The sequence below is a fragment of the Meleagris gallopavo genome, chromosome 2, assembly GCF_905368555.1.
Source record: "Meleagris gallopavo chromosome 2, MGAL_WU_HG_1.1, whole genome shotgun sequence".
Lineage (NCBI taxonomy): Eukaryota > Metazoa > Chordata > Aves > Galliformes > Phasianidae > Meleagris > Meleagris gallopavo.
The window spans coordinates 92104813-92125264 of record NC_139405.1 but is presented as its reverse complement, the minus strand read 5'-3'; the positions used below and the strand labels follow the sequence as shown (position 1 = coordinate 92125264).

Below are 20452 nucleotides of genomic sequence, written 5' to 3'. Positions count from 1 at the left end.
CATAACCTCTTGTTGGGAGGACCACTGAGGATGGGCTGTGCCACACAAACTCATCTGCCAAAAGAGATCACAAGGGAAATAATAAGGTGATGTTACTGCAGCGCTGCTACATTAGGGCCATTGAGCCAGTTCTGAAACCACACTTTTAACTGCAGAGGAGAGTGGAATAAAGTAAATTTTGATGATATATCCACCTTCTTGGAGTAGTTGCTTCACTTGTATAGTGCCTAAGGTCCAATGGAGCAAACAAAAAAGGGGTGTTTCTTCATATAAAGTAAAGGATAGTGGCCAGTACTGGGATGGTGCACTGGACTGGATTGACTTGCTCTCTTCTGAGCTGTTACAGCTTATCCCTAAGGCATTTGTAAGGCAGCTTGTAAAATGGTTTTCTTTGTTTTTGTCTGTTTATCACAGAGCAGCAAGGAATACAGAGTATCTGGGCATTTGAAATACAGATTAAAAAAAAAAAAAAGAGAGAGAGAAAATGTCTCCCAAGGCCACACCAAACTAAAGTTATTTTGCCATGCAACTTTTTTTCTGATTAAGATATATAGAAACATTTAATGCTAAGATTTCTGTACTTAATGCTTCTTTTTTCTACAGGGCTCTACCCTAGAAAGTGCAGCGTTCCACATAGTAACTGGAAAGTCAGCCAGATTTATGGGTTCTCATTATAGGCAGGTGTGTTAGGAGGTTACTGACCCACTAAACTCGGTGAAAGCTTAGCCTTAAATAAAACTGTGGGCCTTTGTGTCAGTTGCCTGATCAGCAAAATGGGAAGTTGTAAAACTGTCAAGTTAACTGCGAGGTTACTGCAGTAACAAGTATTAAACAGAAAAAATGTGGGGAGAATTGTGTATGTTCCTTATGAAAGCAAAGTTTACATAAATTCTAAATAAATTCAGATTTTTTTCATTGATTGTTGGGGTTAGAAGAGAGATGTTGTATATATGCTTGTTAGGTTGAACACAGGCCTACTCGTGTGGTAGAAATAATACATGTTTTTGTAATAAAGACTGCCAGAATGCGTATAAGGTAAGTGACAACCATCTGTATCTGAGACTGCCCTTTGTAAATAGTTTGAGATTGCTAACAAGAATTGTGGCTGCTTGTTCCATGTAGGCGTTTAGATTCAAATGCTCTTCACTGTGACTGTGAAATCCTTTGGCTGGCAGAGCTGCTGAAGACATACGTGGAGTCGGGCAATGCTCAGGCAGCCGCTACCTGCGAATACCCACGCAGGATCCAGGGGCGGTCGGTGGCCACGATAACACCAGAGGAACTGAACTGTGGTGGGTTTGCTGCTTCATACTTACTTCTTCAGTGTACTGAACATACCTAGACTGTTTTGTTGGTTGGAATTTGCTCTTCTATTTCCTTCTGTTCCCTTCAGTAATACTGACCGCTTTGAGTTAAAAGTGCCAATTTACAGAAATCCCTCTGTGTTCCTTCACTGTTTTTTGTCTGCTTCTGGCAGTATTGGTCATTTTTACCCTGAGACTACATTTACTGAAACAAGTATATTCACATTTGAAATTTGGTATTGAGAAATATAATGTGATTACTCAGGAAGAAATTGTTTTTCATTTTATGTTTCAGATTTGATTGTCAGCCTAGGTCTTTTAATGTTGTTGGTGTCATATGTTTCCTTTTTCACGGGGGAGAGTAAATAAAGAGAACAAATATACTTGTTCCTGATTTCTAAGAATTTGTTGTTAAAACTTCTGTTAAATGTGTTGTGTTAGGTTAGGGTTTTCTTTTACTCTTCTGTATGTATAAGTTGTGCAAAGGCAGTGAAACCCTCTGTCACTGCAGGATAACTGCACACCCAGGGCTTAGCTCCCTTTCTGAAACTGAAATGAAGATTTCTTGCCAAGTGATGAGCATTTGCCTGTGAAGATATAAAATAACTAAATCGCCCTTTTGTTTGTATTTTGGGTACAATTCTGATGGGAAGAATTATGACCGTAAGTGTCTGCAAGGTTCTTGAATAATATAGCAAAAGGGGATTTAATGTGAGAATAATTAATATGGCATCATCCCAGCTCTCTGCACATTTAAGGAGCCAGAACAGGGAAACTGCAGGAAACAAGCTGGACAAATTATTCTGTAGGAGGTAGGCTTAGGTGCTGATACTTATCTAAAGGAAGTTATTTTAAATGGCACTTGTGCTTGCTGCTTTAATGTTTGTTCTTCATAAGCAAATTGAGCCTTTGTTCAAATAAATAGAATAGCTGCTTTAGAACCTGACACAAATTTACACAATCCATTTCCAGTCTGATTAAAGTTCCTAGGAAACAATGGAGGTCAGAAAGGCAGCAGTCACTTTTAGATATGTAAAAATGAGTTTAATCCTGATTAAGCTCATAAATGTTTAATCTTTAAACATTTGTGAAAAATATTTTTCAATAAGGTGCATGGAAATGAGTTTATTTACCATTCTTTAGTAGTTTTGAAACAAGCAAGGGATCCTTATACATTTCATTTTTGATACAGAGAGGCCAAGAATTACATCAGAGCCTCAGGATGTGGACGTTACCTCAGGGAATACAGTGTACTTCACTTGCAGAGCTGAAGGCAATCCTAAACCAGAAATTATTTGGCTTCGAAACAAGTAAGTTCAAAAAAGGAAGAGAGAAACTTGATGTAAGTATGTTTGTGTGTGTACATTGCTGTGTGCATGACCAAACACATTACTTCTAACATTTGGAATAGTAACAGCAGAAACATATTCTAATAAAAAGTAGTATGTGGAGCAGTAATGGCCTGGATCTGTTTTATTGGTAATTCTAAACTCTTAAGAGCTGATAATTTTAGAAAGTGATTATGATGAGTAAACTTTTCAACTGTAGTTATATAGTTGCTCTCAACTGTAAAACTTTAAATCACTTGAATGTAAGTACCAGACAATCCAACAGGATCACGTTGCACGTGCAGTTGGTGAGCTTAGCTAGTGTTTGAATGTGCAGCTTAGATCTGTTTACATCATCTTTTGAGGCTGAATGATAGTTGTTTTTACACAGAGATCCAGCTAGACAAGAGTTAGGTTTTAGAAGAGATGGTCTTTGAATACCAGCTCCAAAGCAGGAAGATTTTCTCTGAAGTGTAGCTTCATCCAGAAGAGGGAAGATGCCCCAGGCCAATACATGGAGGGTGGTCACATGCATACATCACAGGATTGTAGGGTAATTCTTGTGGAAGGGAACCTCCGCAGGTCTCTAGTGCAGACTCCTGCTCCAGGCAAAGTCAGCTGTGGGAACATCTCAGGTTGCTCAGGGCTTTATCTAATTGGATCTTAAAATCCTCCAAGGGTGGATGTAGCACAAGCTTTCCGGGCAACCTGCTTGATTGCTTCTTCTTGCAGCTTGAGAGCATAGTGTCTATAAAAGTGTGTGCATCTCCTGGGGGCCCATGGGCTGGCCTATCTGCCCAAACTCTGCCCATGCACTGCCTTGTTTTATCAGAGCCATGCATAGCAGTGCAGAACCAGTCACATGGCAACGTTTCACGTGCCCTAAACCTACGTGAATTTACAGTGGACAGGTGATTTGTGAGTTTACCACTGTCTTAATCAGACTTTGGCTTATTAATTCCCTTAAACAAATGGAGAACTTGATCTGGAAAACAGATTCCTTCACAGTTCATCTTAATAAATGAACCATTTTCGTTTGTTAGTTTCTGATAAAACGGAACGAGGTGGAGTGGTAGTTCTGCAACATTCCGCTCCAGATGAAACAAGGGTACAGCGTTTACGGAGTATATAAAGAGCAGAGCGTTAAACTTGGATGTATAATTATTTCGTTAAAATTTTCTTTGGCTCATGAACTTATTATAATAAACAAAGAAAACATGTATTTGGAATACACATATGAAAGATTTTAAGAAGAAATTTGAGCTTGGGGTGTGGGATTATTGACTCTGGCTTGTTTCCTGGCTGCAAGAATGAGAGCAAAGCTTTCTGCAAGGTAGTTGAATATAGCAAGATTACAGTCAAAAGGCATTAACCTGTTGAGCAGCTATTGAATGTTGTATAGATCAGCAATTGGTCTTGGTTTTATACACAAGGAATGTGCTCTCCATCCCTCCTCTGTGCCTTCTCCATTGTGTAGCAAGGGATGGAGTGAGAGACAGTTCCTTCAATGCAATGTTCTTACTGTACTAAGATCATATCAAGAAATGTTGCAACCATGACAGCCTGATGTGCTGATCTTGACTTACATTTCAAACCAGTGCAAATTGCAGTCAGGTTCATAAGTGCTCCTTGAGCAATCCAGAGGCAGGCTGGCACCAAGATGGTTTTATATAACTATTCCTCCTCCTAGTAGAACATATTTTGATTATTGAATTTACCTAGTGTACTTCCAGAAGAAACATTTGAAATTGTTTTGCCACTTAGAAATGCCTGTATCCTCAAAAGAGAATGAGACAAATTATGGTTTTTTGTCCTTTTTTTTTTTTCTCCACATAAGCTTTTACTCATAAAAACATTTTGGCTTTTCATTTTGAAGATGTAGTGCTTGCAGGAAAAAAAAAAAAAAAAAAAAGGATTCTTTTTAGTTTTTCCTCTGCTTTTTCTCTTCAGGAGAAAACTAAAAGTTCTATTTTATTTAATGCAGTAAAAAACTTAAATTTTTTCCAAGTTATTTTGGTTAATATAGTTTTTTATTATTTGACAGTTTTCTGTGCTTCTGATTTAAAGGTTTAACTCCAGCAGATTCTTTTCTTCACAGTAATGAGCTCATTATGAAAGAAGATTCTCGTCTAAACTTGTTAGATGATGGCACATTAATGATTCAAAATACTCAAGAAACTGACCAGGGCATTTACCAGTGCATGGCAAAAAATGTAGCTGGAGAAGTGAAAACTCAGGAAGTTACTCTCAGATATTTCGGATCACCAGGTAAACTTTTAAACAGATAACTATTTTGATTATAGGACTGCTAAAAACAAGATCATAAAGATGCTAAAAATAGGATTTTTAAAAATAAGAATGCTTTGCTTCTTGTATACTCTTGACATGCAGAATTCTTTTGCTTGGGTCAAGTACCAAATTAATGTGCAGAACTGCATGGTTGATAATTGTTTCAAGAGGATTTAAAGAAAAACAAAAAACAAAAACAAACAAAAAGTTTAGGATTAAAGCATGCAGTGTTTGCACCAATTTTGGTAGTACTTTGGAACAGAGACGTCAACAAGAAAAAAAACTAAATTCCACAAACTATTGTAATATTTGGCCAAATCAATTCTTTCAGCTGGAAGTCATATTTAGGCATTGTTCTTTTCTCACAGCCAGGCCAAGTTTTGTGATTCACCCGCAGAATACGGAGGTTTTAGTTGGAGAAAGTGTCACTTTGGAGTGCAGTGCAACTGGGCACCCTCAGCCACAAATTACATGGACCAAAGGTGACAGAACACCTTTACCCAGTGACCCTCGCATCACGATAACTCCATCAGGAGGACTTTACATACAAAATGTCAAGCAGGAAGACAGTGGCGAGTATACCTGTTTTGCAACTAACAGCGTAGGTAACATCCATGCGACTGCGTACATCATAGTACAAGGTGAGTAAAATTAAACAGAGCAACATGCTGTAAAACATATTATGAAGAGTATATAACAGCAAATTGTATGGTTTTCTTTTTTTCTTTCTTTCTTTCTTTTTTTTTTTCCCTGAATGACCAGAACCAAGCTGAAACCATAAGGGTTTTTTCTTTCAATTACACTAGTCCACAGGAATGTTGCTTTATGTTTCACCAAGATTAAGATATTATACACTAAATCTCTGGAAGTAAAGTTTCATTGATTATTCACAGAAGTTAGCATTTGTGTTTTGAAATGTTTACAGTTTAGTTGGTTACAGTTCGTTTGTTTTGTTTTTCTATGTGTGGTTTTGAGTGTCTAGCTCATGGGGGACCAGATTTTTTTCTATGACAATTAACAATCCTAGAGATTAGGATTTATGCCTAGAGCACTAGAAAAAGAGTTTCAAATCTAGATCCGTATCACTTCCTTCTGTAGACCTCTGAGTGAATGTGGGTATATTCTGCTGATTTTCATGGAAACAACTACTCTTCCAGCTGAGGCATTGGCAAAGCTTTTCTATTCAAGAGCAGTATGTCAGAAAACTTTCTTCTGTACATACAAATGCAGAATATATTTTTGCAAAAGTTTTGATGCTGAAACCTTTATTTGCAAAATGTTCTGATTAACAAATTAATTTCTACCCTCATGTTAAGACATGACAAACCATTCAGGTTGCATACACTTGGTTAATGTGTTCAGTTTTTAAACCTATGCAGAACCATCTGTCCATGAGGTTTGTTCATTTATCATTCACCAGTGGATGATTGTGTTTTGAGAGCTGAATGAATTCCTTCTCACATTGATAATGCCATGATATTATTGCAGAAGCTGGCCTGCACTTCACTCTCGTTTTTCCTTGCCTTAACTCAGAAGGAAAATAAGCTAAGGAGACTTTAGACCACATTGCATTTTCTCCATAGTTTGTATGAGGAGTTTTTGAAAGACAGAAAAGGAGGGTAACCCAGGAACACTCTGATTCTTTAAACCTACTGTATGTCTTTCTTTGGATCTGTGGCAGTAGATCCCAGAGGCCTTCACTGATGCCAGGACACAGTGTGATGGGATGTTCCTGTTGCATAAGACATTGCCCTTAACTTTCATCCCTAAATTGCTTATAATGTGAAAGGGTCCCATTGGCAACCAATTTCCCACACTTACGAACCTTTCATGTCACACAGAAAATTGTACATCATTTCAGACAGTTATGCATTTTTCAGCTCTTGTTTTTTTTCTTCTGTAGCTCTGCCTCAATTTACTGTCACCCCTCAAGACAAAACTGTGATTGAAGGGCAAACAGTTGACTTCCCTTGTGAAGCACAAGGCTATCCACAGCCTGTTATTGCTTGGACTAAAGGAGGTAAGTTTGTTCTGGTTTTACTTTTAATTTGCTAGAACAGAATTTGAAATCACTAATGAATTGAAGGGAAATATGTGTATTTGTTCAGATACTTCAGTCTCTGAAGAAAACAGAGATCATATCTCCCTTCTTTAGCTAGAAAAAGCAAAATATCCAGCAGAAGCTAGTTGCCCAAGAGTTCTTCAGTAGAAAGGACTCAGTAAAATGTATGCCTTCATAACAGATTTCTGCAAAAATATATTTATGAAATGTGAGACAAAACACATGCAGCAATACTGCCAATTTACAACAGAAGAAATTAAGAAGTCTGTCATTGACTGGAGATCTAAAGTATGGTAGGATGTGCTGTCTTCACAAAACAGACCAATCCAGGCTGCCATCAGTACAATTTTTGTCCACCACATTTCCGTCAGAGTAAGTGCAGTAAGTCCAGTACAGTGGGAAGAAATACTGTAGTGGATGTTGTAAGTAGAAGTAGATGTGCCAGTTCTATGAAATGAAGCAGCTTTAGCAGGAAAAGCAACTTGTAAAGAATTTTGAATTATGATAGATAAAGCAGATTTCTAACACAATTGAACATTTTGATTCTGATAATGTACTTGTTTCTCCCTCTGCCAAAGTTGTTCTAATCAAATGAGATGTCCAGAAAGGAAGAAGAGGGCACAGGCACTCCTGTGCCTTTTATTTCCTTTGTATTGTATTATTACATTATATTCCTTTTCCAGACCTGTGGGTGGTTATTGGTTCTCTAGATGTCCTAGACAGATGAGATGAATTGTGACTGTTTTACATATAATAATAGGAAATTAATACCAAAAGGCATTCTTCATTCTATTCTTCAGTTAGGATGAAAAAAATAATAATTATGTTGCATGGATGAAAGTACTTGTGTCACAGAAGGTGACAGAGGAGAAATCAGAATTGTGATTTTGTGTATTTATATATTTGTGAGTTTGTATTCTGTGATTTAAAGCTTTCAGACGTTGTTTCTTTTTAAGAGACTTCTTTTTGTTTCCACTGTTTTATCATATTTAAAATCTTCCAGATTTCCCTTTTACTGGAACAAAGAGACTTTGTTCTCTACTGTTATAAATAGCAAATGGTATTGCTCTGTATTTCAGGAGGCCAGTTGTCTGTTGACAGAAGACATTTAGTCCTATCTTCTGGTACCCTGAGGATTTCCAGAGTTGCCCTGCATGACCAAGGACAGTATGAATGCCAAGCTGTCAACATCATTGGATCTCAAAGAATTGTTGTATACCTGACTGTACAGCCTAGAGGTACGTTCTCCACATTAAAATATATTGTGTCTGTATTATTTTCTTTTTCTAAAATGAAGTCATACATGTGAATATGAAATAGGTTTATCTTACAGTAGGATTAACAAGTTTTTGAAGCGGATCTTAAATAAGACTTGGGGTTTCTTCAGAGCTTTTGCTGAATATTACGGTGAATGTTGGTTGCTGGGTTTGAAGTGTAAGGTGTCTTACTAGGTTTTAAAACTTGAATATGTGGGTCAGTGTGCCGGGATGGACTTTATTTAAAGTCACCTAGAGAATACATAACCTTACAATTAAGCATGGCCTTTTTCAATAAGAGCTTGTTAGAATGGGACTGTATCTTTTATGATTTAGGAAACTTGCTGTTCTGGTTGTTGCCCAAAATTCACATTTCTCATCATTATTTCTGAGCACATATAGGGAGGCTTTATAGGATCTGAGAAGAATGTTGTTCCTTTAGAACAATCTGTGAAAGAGGTTTATCTGATTTACTGATTTTTGTTTTTGTTTGTTTTTGTTTTAATAAAAAGAATGGAGGTTTATTTTGTAGATGGCTGTATTCCTATGCTTGTGAAAGTATTTTGTTTTGAAAATGTTTACTCATTCTGTGAGCATGTTAGATTAAATTCTAAAATGCCTCTCTGCTGCTTACTAATGAAAATAATGAAAACATTATTTTAAATTACCAGAATGACCTTTACAATGAAGTACCACCCCTTATACCCAAAATATTAACATAGAAAAAATGCACCATTTTCTTATGTCTTTCTTAGGAAGCTACTTCCACAATTTGTTAGGATCATATTAATATTTATAATCAAAAGATAGTAGATACAATACTGAATGCTACATCCTGAAATTGAAGCTCTCCATACATTAGTTGTAATAATATTTTTAATTATGCAAAATATGATAAAACCTTTTTTTTTTTTTTTTTTTTTTTTCCCCCCCCAGGCTCCTAGCAAAGGAGCTTTTCTTCTCAGGAATGTCTAGTCAGGAGTCACTGTGGCTAATTTTGTGTTAATGATCAAGGACTGTTTCATGGTCCTTGACAAGACATTGCTCACATTCACAGAGATACACACTCTCCAGTGTGGACCCCTTCTTTGAAATGCTTTTTGTTCCTTGATAAACATCATGTGTCATTTGTGAGACAGTGTACAAACAAAATAACCACGGCCAGATCTGAATGGTTGTATTCTGTTTGGCCAAATACTTTTCTGTAGAACCACAGTCCCATTCCTACCCTCTCAAAATGCTTATATAGTACAGCAGAAATACAGTTCTTACCGTCTTCATAATTTTGTACTTTTCTCATTTAACATCTGAATTCTGAGTGTTGATCTTGATTTGAAGGAAACTAGAATTAAAAAATGTGTTAATGTTGTTCACCATGGAATTAGGTGGCCTTACAATGGAAGGTCATTTGATATTTAAGGCCTAGGGCTTATTGGGTTTAGATGCTCAAGAGTTTTGGTTGGGGCAGTCAGAGTTGAGTGAGTTCTGGAAAGTACTTTTTCTGTAAAAAAAAATTATCTGTTGCTGCTATTTAAAATTTAAAACTTTAAAAATTTTGACAGAAGTTGATGGCAAAATTCACATCATTCTGCTGATTTTGTTCTGAGTCAGTTATTCACAGTTGTTTTGTTTTGTTTTGTTTTGTTTTGTTTTTTCCTGAGCTGTTAACTTAAGGATTTTAGTGTTTTTGGCAATTACTTGCCCGTTTGGTAAGAAGTGTATGTAAAACATCAGCCTAAAGAGATACTAAGAACAAGGATTGTTATCTTTAAGGCATAGTTAGAAGCAATTAAAACTTGCAAACAGAATAGGATTATAGATTAAGAAATGTTGGCTAACTGAAACAAATAAACAGTGTTGAATTTTTTCAGATCATTTGTACAAGTTGCATTTCATAACTTACCAATGTGTCTTTTGTTCTTCTAGTGACTCCTGTATTTGCCAGTGTTCCTAGTGACATGACAGTAGAAGTTGGCACAAATGTGCAGATCCCATGCAGTGCTCAAGGAGAGCCTGAGCCAGTAATTACATGGAATAAGGTAATAGAGCACCAGTAATATGGGCATTCAACAACCTATGTATTTCAATAACAATTCTTTGTGAATATCCAGTTAGTATTCCCACTTTCAATGACATAGCAATAAAAGCATTAAAGTAACAGAACTCACTGTAATGCTCAGTTGTTTTAGATTGTTAAAGCTTCAGCCAAGATGTGTTTTGGTATCTTTTTGGTAGCCCAATGCTTTGAGGAAAAAGAAGAAAAAAATAAAAAAAAAATCAGCTTTGAAAACAAGGAGTGGATATACCAGCATAACAAAACACTGTGCTTTGCTGCAGGATGGAGTACAGGTAACTGAGAGTGGAAAATTTCATGTTAGTCCAGAGGGATATCTTACCATTCGTGATGTTGGAACTGCTGATGAAGGTCGATATGAATGTGTTGCCCGGAATACCATAGGATACTCCTCTGTTAGTATGGTACTTAGTGTTAATGGTAAGGTTTATGAGTTGGTCAATGGCATGAACTAGATAATTACTTTTATAATAATTATCTAACTTGTAAGATGCAAAAAGTTCATCAAATGCTGAATTCTTTATCCTTTTTTTTTTTTTTTTTAATTATTTCTCTTGTGGTCTTCTCATTTTCTTCCCATTTAATTCAGGCAGCCCTCTGTACAGACATAAGATAGAAACACGTCAGCTAAAATGTCTCTGGAACTTAAGCTTGAAAACAAACAACGTTCTGGTCTCCAGTTAATTATGCTTCTTTCCTCTTGAGTTATGATTTGGACCTGTTAAAATTTTCTGGTTGAATACACAGTCTAATCTATTGAGATAACTTAACAAGAACTCCTGTGGCATTTTTCAAGAGGCACTTAAAGCAATTATTGAAAATGGGGCTGCAACCTCTGAAATAATTCACTAAAGTAGTAAAGTTGTAATACTCTTGAGAATGAAAAGGAGAAAACAGAAAAAAAAATGCAGAAAATATGATTTTATTCTAATTTTTGGAAAGTAATAATGGCAAATTTCTGGATTAAGTTTAAGGCATGATGGGAGTAGATGATGTTTTTGTTGCTTAAAAATCAGTTGATAGGTTTTAACAAGCAAATTGCCGTTTTTTCTCTTCCTCTCAGAAAAATAAGGCTTGAAAGGCTTGTATGGAGTTTTGACTTTTAATATTTATTGGCCTATAAAGCAAACTACTGTCAACAGAAAGATCAAACAAAAATAAAGTACTGTATAGTTAACATTTGACTAAGGTTTATGATTCGGCCTACATGTACTGTTAATCAGAAGGATAGCTCTGCAGAACACATACCTAAGGTGAACACTGAGGTTACTTCTATTGCAGGCAGCCTGGAGGAGAAAACCAGCTACTGTTTTCTTCTATCTATAATGATGAAGTCCTAAGATGATTCAGGGTACACAAACACTCTCCAAAACAACTCAAACAAGGGTATTAAAAGCTGTAAATGATATTATTACATCATTATTATCAATAATAATATATCTCTATAGCTGCTACAGCAGTTGATAATTAGCATGGATCAAGGTTTGTTGCAATTAGGCATTGTGGTCAGCCCATTTTGAGTGTGTAGAGTATGTCAGTAGCCCAAGGCAGCTGGCCTGATGGCAGATCAAGGGGCTCCAGTAATACAATAATACAGAGCCAGGTGCCTTTTATTTAACTATATTGATGGTTGAATTTGATTGCCCTTGTCCATGCTCTGAAGCTCATGTAGACACAACCTAAGCTGCCAGTAATGAAGGAATAATGAAATATTGCCCAGAAAAGAGAAAAAAATGTCATGAAATGCTTGTAAACAAGTTTTTATATCCACTGATTTTGTACATCTGCTGACTTTTATTCTAGTGTTTTTGCTTTGGACTTTTTCCCTGCTTTTACCCTTCTTCCTGTGTGGCTTTTCCAATCTAAACATACTCTGGAAATTGTTAGCTGTTGCCCCTGGATCTGGTAGTTCTTGGGTTAGACTGAAAGGAAGGTTATTGGCCTTAGATGTTGTACAAACATTCAGTTGCAATTGAGCATGGCATGAAAAGGCCTGTACTTTAGTATTCTGGTACTATGAAGAGTTATAAAAGCCCTGAAGTATGTGATTTTTAACATAAATTACTTAGCTTAGTAATATTAAAAGTGGAAACAAAGTAGTAATCAAAAGAAATAAAATGAATATACGTTGCTTACCAGGGTGAATTCAGGAGTAAAGAGCAGTGTTAGTTTAGCGTAGCTGTAAAGGGAAAATACGCAAATCTGTATTTTTCCTTTTTATTTTTTCCAATTTGATTTTATTTGTTTTCATGAAATCTCTGTATTTATGTGATTTATGTATTTTAAAAGGCAAAATTAATTCTATTAAGTAACATTCCTTTTAACCTCTTAAATTCTTACATTGAATTCAGCCAGTACTAATTGGATTCAAAGGGAAAACTTGATATTATTCATTGGATATAGATCATGTTCTTCATATCAATACTGGAAAGCTGGTAATACACTACAATCAAAAAGAATTTTTTGTTCATTTTTACTTACATTTGTAGGACTTACTAATGAGCAGTTAAGCCCCTTACACATTTATCCTTACATTATTTTTAGAATTATAAGTAAGATGACTTTTAAACTAGTGTTAACTATTATTTTAGCTTGATTTTTCTCTTCTGTAATATATTTTGTTAGAACTCAAAAGCGGTTAAGAATTTTATATTTGGACAAACTAATGCTTAAAGAACAGGGGTTTACTTTGTACAACTGAAATGATGTCGTGTCTAGACTCTGTTTTATAGAAGTATCTTTTTGTGTGTGGTCATTTTTGCAATAACATGTGAATTCCTCTTTCTGTAGTCCCTAATGTCAGCCGAAATGGAGATCCTTTTGTACAAACATCAATTGTGGAAGCAATTGCAACTGTTGACAGAGCAATAAATTCAACGCGTACACATCTTTTTGACAGGTATCCCCTTCTTTTTAATGGATAAATCAAAATTAAAGTATATACTAGAAGAAATGGAGCATTTAGTAAGCAAGTAGCCATTTTATTATTATTATAATGAATGTTATTGTGGGATTAATTCTGGAAATAGTAGTAGTTCAGCATGGAAGGATTCCTACTATGAAACACTAAGTAGCAGAAATCAAATCTTTGTCTGTTGATCTCTCTATTCAATGCAATAGTTTTTCTAGGGAGACGGTGTGTTATAATAGGCTAGCAACTCTTTATTTCCATATTCTTTTATTAAATATATATGTATTTGTTTTTGTTTGCCTTCCATTTTGAGATGAGTAACCAAGGTATGTTTTAATCATGTTGAAATTTTACTGTACGTAGTGTTATTTTACAACTCCTTTTTGTACTTACCATTTTTTTTCAAATTATCTATTAGTCGTCCTCGTTCTCCAAATGATTTGCTAGCCTTATTTCGATACCCAAGGGATCCATACACTGTTGAGCAAGCAAGAGCTGGGGAAATATTTGAAAGAACATTACAGCTTATTCAAGATCATGTACAGGATGGTCTAATGGTTGACCTGAATGGAACAAGTCAGTATTCTTTCCTTATTTTTCTGTGATGGAGTGTATTTGCCTTGTTAAGTCATTAATAGTTCAAAGAGAGATTGCCAGAGTCTGGGTCCCAATTGCAGAAACCTTATATCAAAATCAGTGACTTCACAAAACTTACTAGAAATACATTTACCTATTCAGTCGTTCGTTTGCACACTGCTACAATATGGTGAAACTCAATTTGATTTGATTGAGCTCTCCTAATAGAATGTTTCTACTTTTCCTCATGTTGACATATTAGGGAAAAATTCATGTTCAGATTCTTCTCCTAATCTTATTAGATATTATGGAAGTGCCTAATGCATCCTGTTTGCTAGCTGCTTATGTGCTAATTCATTAGGATCACTGTTTCATTGCAAAACAGATTTATCTGTTATGTATTGAAAAGAATCAGTAATTTATTACTGTTTTTTTAAGTAAATTCATTTGATGTCATCATTCAGAGAAAAGAGGCTACAACAAGAAGAGTATATATTCTTTACAAAACAAGGTTTCTACATGTACCACCGTAGTATTCAAAGAATTATTTGCTACTCATTCTTTAAGTACTGTATCCAACTAAGCTGTTTAACTCAGATCTCACATAGTGAGAAATACATTTTTGCTGCTTTTTATAAACATCAGAAAAATTTGGTGTTTAATATTTCTACTTTTTAGATATTGAACTCCAAGTTCAAATTCATGAAGTCCAGTTGGAGCGCATACAACTAATGTGTGTAAATGTGTGTGTGGATAGGCTTGAGACACAGGACTAAAGCATTTGGAAATAATGACAGAGTTTTAGGAGAGCTTTTGAGACTTGAGACATAGCCAAAGCTACACCGAAAATCTAGAGGAGATGTTTTTACTTATTATATTTCTTTTGATGTTTATAATTATTTATTGTAACTTCCGAAAACTTTAACTCTGACTGACCCTGAACTATGCAAGTATTTGTAAGACCAAAGACTGCAGGCTTTGTGTAATACCATAGATGTGATAGTAAAAGAAGCTTGTTACTCATTATTAGAGCTGAATAAATAATTTGTGATAAAATTAACCACAAAAACTTATATAAAATTATGTGTTTTATAAGAGCAACATTATTTAATTTGCTTCTCTGATTAGATGCATATGCAAACATATGAAATACAAAACTTACACAGTGCAGTACAGCAGTAAGGATATTTGAAAACTAATGTGTGAGAATACCTTAGCTGCTTTTCATTAGAATTTGTAATAGAAGAAATCAATCACCTAAGCCTTATAAAAAATTAGCATTAATGCATGTAAACACAAGTTAATGAACACAAATTGAGGCAACTTTCTGTGATATTTCAAATTCTGTTCACAACCAGAGCTTATTTTTCAGCCAAACAAAGTCTATAAGTATCTGGCTTATAGGGAAATCTGAATGCTAGAACAAATCTGTTTTCATTTAACAAGCCTAATGCTTAGATCTTAATACTCAAATTTGTCCTTATTTGGTTTTATTTCCAAATGCAAAACCCAGTAAAAAATGTTATTTAGCACTTTTACATGGGGAACACTTGAGAAACTTGACAATTTCGTATTCTGAGACTTTTCTGTAAAATCTTGGAATATACCAAGGAAAAATGGTGGAGCCAAATTCTCTTCCTTGGTGCCAAACAGTATAACATGGGGAATGGCCACAGATCACTGCTCTGGATGTTCAGATTGGATTTTGGGATACTTTCTCACCAGGAAACCAGTGCAGTACTGAAACAACTTATCCAAAAAGGCTGAGGAGTTTCAGTCAGTGGAGTGTTCAAGACAACTAGACAGGGGTACAGCTGAGCTGATCCAATCCTGGAGACTTCCTTGCTTCAAGCAGGAGCCATTGAATCTAAGCCCTAGTTGAAATGTCGCCACCCACAGGAACATGAAGCAGTGTCAAAGTTCCCAACGTGAGTGGTCTGGATCCAAGAGGAAACGTGTGCCAAGAGTTATGCAAACACTAATTTTTCTTTGCAGGGAAATGCTGTGAGTAATGTGAATGCAGATTACTCCACACCATTTGTCGTACAGATCACTCTTCTGTTTAGTTAAATTGCTCGTGGTGATTTTCCTCTGTACTTTCTATTCTTTGTTCGTCTTGCAGCACTACAGCTTTTACTGCGATAAAGCAAAACAAAATAGCAATATGTTCACTGAATTATCAAATCTTAAAAGAGAAAATTTCAAAATGTAAATAAGTTTTCTATGAGTTTTTACTAACATGAGGAATTTTTTTCCATTCTCGGTATGAGGCTGTTATTTCTGAAAATTTCTATGTTTTTTTAGGTGACCAAATAAGAAATAAACTCTTTCTCTGAAAGTTCTACTTGAATTGTCCTTTTACATAATCCTCTCCTGATTTAATAGTAGTTGTTCCTCAAATGAGTGAACAGTGCAATATATATAGGTTATGACTATTCTCTTTTAAATGATAATCATGTGAAAAATACAGTATAAAAAATAACATTCTAAACAAATGCATGATCTTTGGGAACCATGAGTCTACAAAGTCTTTGATTTTCTTTCTTCTCTCTTCTGGTTTCAGGTTATCACTATAATGACCTTGTATCCCCACAGTACTTGAATCTGATAGCTAATCTCTCGGGCTGTACAGCTCATCGACGAGTGAACAATTGCTCAGATATGTGCTTTCACCAGAAGTACAGGACACATGATGGAACATGCAACAACCTGCAGCATCCCATGTGGGGTGCTTCTCTGACAGCCTTTGAACGTCTGTTAAAGTCTGTCTACGAAAATGGATTTAATTTGCCTCGGGGAATTGAACCCAAGAGACTCTCTAATGGATATGCACTCCCAATGCCTCGCTTGGTTTCAACTACTCTGATTGGAACTGAAACCATAACCCCAGATGAGCAGTACACTCACATGCTTATGCAGTGGGGTCAGTTTCTCGACCATGACCTTGATCTCACCGTTGCTGCCTTAAGTGAGGCGAGATTTTCAGATGGTCAGCATTGCAGTTCAGTTTGCACAAATGATCCTCCATGCTTTTCAATAATGATACCGCCAAACGATCCCAGAGTCAGAAACGGTGCACGCTGCATGTTTTTTGTACGCTCCAGTCCAGTTTGTGGAAGTGGCATGACATCTCTCCTGATGAATTCTGTGTACCCACGAGAACAGATTAACCAGCTGACTTCATATATTGATGCATCCAATGTATATGGCAGTTCAGATCATGAAGCTTTGGAAATCAGAGACTTGGCAAGTCAAAGGGGTCTTCTGAGACAGGGCATTGTACAAAGATCTGGCAAGCCCCTTCTTCCATTTGCTACTGGCCCACCAACAGAATGTATGAGGGATGAAAATGAGAGCCCCATTCCCTGCTTTTTAGCTGGTGATCAGCGTTCTAATGAACAGCTAGGTCTTACCAGTATCCACACATTGTGGTTTAGAGAACACAACAGAATTGCCACAGAGCTACTGAAACTCAATCCACACTGGGATGGTGACACAATTTATCATGAAACACGCAAAATTGTTGGTGCAGAAATGCAACACATAACATTTAGCCACTGGCTACCTAAGATCTTTGGAGAGGTAGGCATGAAGATGCTTGGCGAATATAAAGGTTATGATCCCAGTGTTAATTCTGGCATAACTAATGAGTTTGCAACTGCCGCTTTTAGGTTTGGTCACACACTCATTAATCCTTTTCTGTATCGACTGGATGAAAACTTTGAACCTATTCCACAAGGCCATCTACCTCTTCATAAGGCATTCTTCTCTCCATTTCGGATTGTAAATGAAGGAGGCATTGATCCACTTCTAAGGGGATTGTTTGGTGTTGCTGGTAAGATGCGTGTCCCATCACAATTACTCAATACAGAGTTAACAGAAAGACTCTTCTCCATGGCACGTACTGTGGCTTTAGATCTGGCAGCTATGAATATTCAGAGAGGCAGAGATCATGGAATTCCTCCCTACCATGATTTTAGAGTTTACTGTAATCTTTCTTCAGCTCAGACTTTTGAAGATCTGAAAAATGAAATTAAGAATCCTGAAATCAGGGAAAAACTTAGCAGGTGAGCCTGAGGTGAAGAAAAACAATCAATTATCTAAATGTGCATGTGAAATTAATAGCTAAATGTCTCATTTGGGAGAAAATATTTGTTAAGAAAGGTGTAATGAGATTTTTTTTTTTTTAAGAAATATCAATGTGTATCAGGAAATGAGGAAATTTCCCACATGTAGTTAGTTTCTCCACTTCTAGATCTTGAGCAATATGAAGTTGTATGTATTCATGAAAGTATTAATTTGAAACATCTGTTTTTATAAATGTTGCTAAATATGAATGTAGTTTTAATGCAAATTCATGCACTTTAATGCAAGTTCTGTGCAATCAGGAAACAGGAATTAATCTGAAACAGGAATATAATTAATTGTATATGCACTGTGTTTTCATGTGTGCATTCTTTATCACAAGTGATCTGTGCTCCTTTAGCTGTATCAACAACAGAAAATGTGTCTTCAGATATCTTCCAACCCAAGCTTATCTACACAAAACCAGAGACTGAGTCTTGGCTAGGGTGAAAACATACAGAAGGGCAAGAAACATTTATTAGGAATCAAAAGAAAGCTGCTAGGATAAAGGAAATTGTGGGATAGACTCCCATATCTCCATGCTCTTACTTATATGCACAACCTACATTGCAGGATTTCTTGTACACCACAGATTCTTCACAAAAGATGTAGCACCGACAAAGTCATTTTTTACTTTGTTACCTGTATATTTTCCCTTTAGTTTTATGGCATACTGTTTTTGTGTGTGGAGGTTTGTTGTGTTTTTGTTTTGTTTTAATAAATGGATAATGTTTAATAATAAATATTTGTACTTTTCTTTTTATAGGTTGTATGGCTCCCCCCTGAACATAGACCTATTTCCTGCTTTAATGGTAGAAGATTTAGTTCCAGGAAGCCGACTGGGACCAACTTTGATGTGTCTGTTAAGCACCCAGTTTAGGCGAATCAGGGACGGAGACAGGTAAATTGAAATATTATGGAAACTAGAGGTAATTTTAAATTGAGTGTGCTTAAAAGCAGTTGCAATGTCCTGTTTCAAGATTAATCTGCATTCATTATTTTCATTTAAAAGATGAAGAAAACAGGTTCAAAATATTGTTTAAAGCTGTGATGAATTTGCTTTTTACATCTGTTACTTTTTATGGTGAATATGCCATACTGAGTTTCAGAAAGTACCACTGCCAACGATTAACTATGGGTCACTCTTGATTTTCCTTTTACCAGTTACTCAAATCGCCCTTCTGCAAAGCGGATATTATTCATCTGCTTTCATTGACATTTAATGATTTTATTGACAAAGAAATTGCAATAATTAAGACTTGCACTATCTCTGCTATTAAACTTGGGTTGAGAAAGTACTGTTCTGTACATCTGATTCCAGTGCGTTTTTCCATATAAGTGGTATATGCACCTAAAGTACATTTGAAACAGACAGGTTGTCCCTAGGAGCACAATTTGATATTTTTTCTGAAATTGCTTTACATGAGTGCTATGAGCAATTTCTCATTCTCAATTTCTACGGTGCTAGGAATAAGAAAAAAATCACTGCTATTGTTACAACAGCTAGAATTCTTCTGAGCAGTTTCAGCATACTGGTTTGGAATTTGAAAGTCAATATTTTCCTCATTTTAACGGTGTCCTAGAATCCTGCTTTTACTCTTCATGAGGGTCAAAAGACTTGTGCTGGTTAGTTCCATCCTAGTGAAAGAGACATAGAGGAAAAATGTAGGGAGTTAGATTTGATTCACTTTATCAAATGTTAATTGATTCATACAGGTTATGCAATCGTTACTTAGGGTAACAACTGATATAAATGCCTTTTTATTTCTCTAGAAAATAATACTTTTTTTTTGTATACTTTTTTTTTTTTTTTTTTTGTACAACAACTTTCTTACATCAAATCTATTTAAACATTAAACTGTGACACATAAAAATCTCATGCCTGGAGAAAAAGAGAGTAAAAGGAAACATATCTAGTATCTATTCCAGATAGCTGGTGATAAGTTCCTATATTTATCACAACAGGAAAATGGTATTGCTTTTTTTTCTTTTGTGCGACTGTGCATTTTTTTCAGCAAAATATTTTTTTTCCCCAGAGAAAGAAACGTTTAGGAGTTATAGGAAAACACTGAATATTTAGGGAATGGGATTCTGCTGTCCAAAGAATACAAATGTTTTGAAGCAGCATGCCAGAAAATAGTAAAATATTATTAGGCACAATGAAAGCAACTCTCTCTTCCTTGAAAAGCATTTACAATGGGCAGAGGATCAAAGTTTTCAGCACCATGCAAAATATATGTGCCCGTGCAGGGAAAAGGAGTGATGTTTGAAGTGAGCCTAACTTCATATCAAGATGGAAATTTCATAATCTGTTTTTCTGATTCTAATGCTTGGAATTACATTGGCGACTGCCCAATGCCTTACGAAAATGATAAAATAAGTAGGCAAAATGAAATTTGTTGAGCATTCTTCTAGGCCTAGCATAAAATAAGCTTGATGTAAAATTCAACATTAAAGAGCCTCCTACTTATTTTTCATCATGGTTGATGAAAAAAGTACCAATTTAGATTGGTATCTTCACAGTTTT

General features: G+C 35.7%; 1 protein-coding gene across 2 annotated transcripts in view; it reads left to right on the top strand.

The window, feature by feature from the left end:
• The window catches only part of PXDN (peroxidasin), a 79534-nt gene that overhangs the window by 43089 nt on the left and 15993 nt on the right, over positions 1-20452 (top strand). For both annotated transcript variants that reach the window (XM_085217964.1, XM_085217963.1), the window contains 12 exons: positions 1123-1292; positions 2497-2614; positions 4731-4900; positions 5290-5562; positions 6825-6941; positions 8063-8221; positions 10166-10278; positions 10577-10733; positions 13104-13212; positions 13643-13800; positions 16364-17867; positions 18692-18826. In XM_085217964.1, coding sequence (XP_085074090.1) covers positions 1123-1292; positions 2497-2614; positions 4731-4900; positions 5290-5562; positions 6825-6941; positions 8063-8221; positions 10166-10278; positions 10577-10733; positions 13104-13212; positions 13643-13800; positions 16364-17867; positions 18692-18826 — 3183 coding nt within the window. The remainder of the gene's footprint in view (positions 1-1122; positions 1293-2496; positions 2615-4730; positions 4901-5289; positions 5563-6824; positions 6942-8062; positions 8222-10165; positions 10279-10576; positions 10734-13103; positions 13213-13642; positions 13801-16363; positions 17868-18691; positions 18827-20452) is intronic.